General features: G+C 49.9%; 1 protein-coding gene across 1 annotated transcript in view; it reads left to right on the forward strand.

Moving 5' to 3' along the window:
- CREB3L2 (cAMP responsive element binding protein 3-like 2) overlaps window positions 1-2,070 on the forward strand; it is a 138,551-nt gene that overhangs the window by 74,829 nt on the left and 61,652 nt on the right. The window contains exon 2 of the mRNA XM_011995481.1: window positions 1,500-1,716. Coding sequence (XP_011850871.1) covers window positions 1,500-1,716 — 217 coding nt within the window. The remainder of the gene's footprint in view (window positions 1-1,499; window positions 1,717-2,070) is intronic.

Here is a 2,070-nt window from a genome sequence, read left to right on the forward strand (position 1 = left end):
GCCCAGGCTGGAGTGCAGTGGCGCGATCTCGGCTCACTGCAAGCTCCACCTCCCGGGTTCTCGCCATTCTCCTGCCTCAGCCTCCCTAGTAGCTGGGATTACAGGCAGCTGCCACCACGCCCAGCTATTTCTTTTTTTGTATATTTAGTAGAGACGGGGTTTCACTATGGTGGCCAGGCTGGACTCAAACTCCTGACCTTGTGATCTGCCCACCTTGGCCTCCCAAAGTGCTGGGATTACAGGCATGAGCCACCACACCTGGCCCTATTTTATATTGTTATTATTATTTCTAATATAGTCAATAGCAATGATTCTAAACCAGGGGTGACTTTTTCACCTACAGACATTTGGGCAGTGTCTGGAAATATTTTTGGTTTCACAACTGGGGTGGGGAGTGCTACTGGCATCTAGTGGGTGGAGACTGAGAATGCTACTAAATATCCTGCAATGCACAAAGCAATGCCCACCCCTGCCCTTCACAACGAATCATCCAGTCCAAAATGTTATTAGTGCCAAGGTTGAGAAACCCTGCTCGGAAGATCCTCATACCTACCACGAATATAGACCCATCAAGGAGGGAGAGTGGACGGGACTGCAGCTCCTTTAGAGTGGGACAGTGTCACAGCGGGTATGGGAATCCCAGGGAATTTATATGGGCTAGTTCTATATTATGTCCAAAGCATGATGGGGACTGGAAAGTTCATGGTATTAGAGATGAAGGATGGGAGGATATTAAGGAAAAGCCAGAGAGGAACAAAGTCCAGGCCATGGGGAGACTAGAGAGAAGCCACCTCTAATATTTTTGGGCATGGCACCTTAGTGTAAACTGCACCTTCCTGCTATAGAAATAGAGGATTGCTTATTTAAACATATTAATATTATCAGTGCAAAATGTGGTAGGTCATGACAGCAAGGACCCCCAGTGAATCATGCCCCCCGCACCGTCCACACTCATCTGCATTGTGACTCTGCCATTCCTCTCATCAAGCACTGGAGTCTGTTTTCCTGCCCCACGGGCGTGAGCTGGCCTTGTCCCTTGCCTTGACCAAAAGAATGTGGAGGGTGTAATGGCACGTGATGTCTGGGGCCACTCAGCTTTGGTTTTTCTCCCTCATGGAAGATTTCTGCCATCATGGGAGGAAGTCCAGCCTGATCTTCCCTTTTGAGAAAGAGGCCCAGGTGTCCAGGGGTCCCAGCCCAGCGCATTCGCAGCCAGCCTTCCCACTAATGTGCTGTGTCAGGGAACCCAGATGAAATCAGCTCACCCATCCAGCCCAACCCACTGAGGAGTGAGAAGTAATATATTAATATTATGGTTACCTTCAGCCACTAAACATTGGGGTGGTTTGCTACACAGCGTGCGCTAACTGGACATTGTGTGTGTAGAGGGGACTTCATATCGAGCGTGGACGAGGTAATTTGCCTTAGAATATGTGTGTAGGGTAACTATTACATCACGGTTAAGAGAAACTGAGTTCTTCCTCCTTTGTTTCTTGTAGCACTTCTCAGAACTTCTGGATGAGTTTTCCCAGAACGTCTTGGGTCAGCTCCTGAATGACCCTTTCCTCTCAGAGAAGAGTGTGTCAATGGAGGTGGAACCTTCCCCGACGTCCCCGGCGCCTCTCATCCAGGCTGAGCACAGCTACTCCCTGTGCGAGGAGCCTCGGGCCCAGTCGCCCTTCACCCACGTTACCACCAGTGACAGCTTCAATGACGGTAAAGTCAGAGGAGGAGGAAGACCTGGACCTTAGCCCCTTTGGTTCTGAGCTCTTGAGGGTGCTGAGTGTGTATTATCTTAAAGAGGGTGTCAGCACCCTTGGTAGTGAGATACTTACAGTGTGTAAGGCCTTGTGCTTGGGCTGTGGGGAAAAGCAAAGAGGCACAGGACCCATTTCTCTACACTGCTCAGGTCCCCTGGGGACTTGCCGTAGCTGAAGGATAGTCATTACTCTCTCGTCCTGTGGCTTCAGCAGCAGAACAGCCTTTTGCAAATCAGCCCGGCCTATCTGGCTGGTCATTCCTGCCAGTACAGTAAGTCCATTGTTTCAAGGGGTCATGCCTTTTTTTTTT

This window comes from Mandrillus leucophaeus, unplaced genomic scaffold (assembly GCF_000951045.1).
Source record: "Mandrillus leucophaeus isolate KB7577 unplaced genomic scaffold, Mleu.le_1.0 Scaffold49, whole genome shotgun sequence".
Lineage (NCBI taxonomy): Eukaryota > Metazoa > Chordata > Mammalia > Primates > Cercopithecidae > Mandrillus > Mandrillus leucophaeus.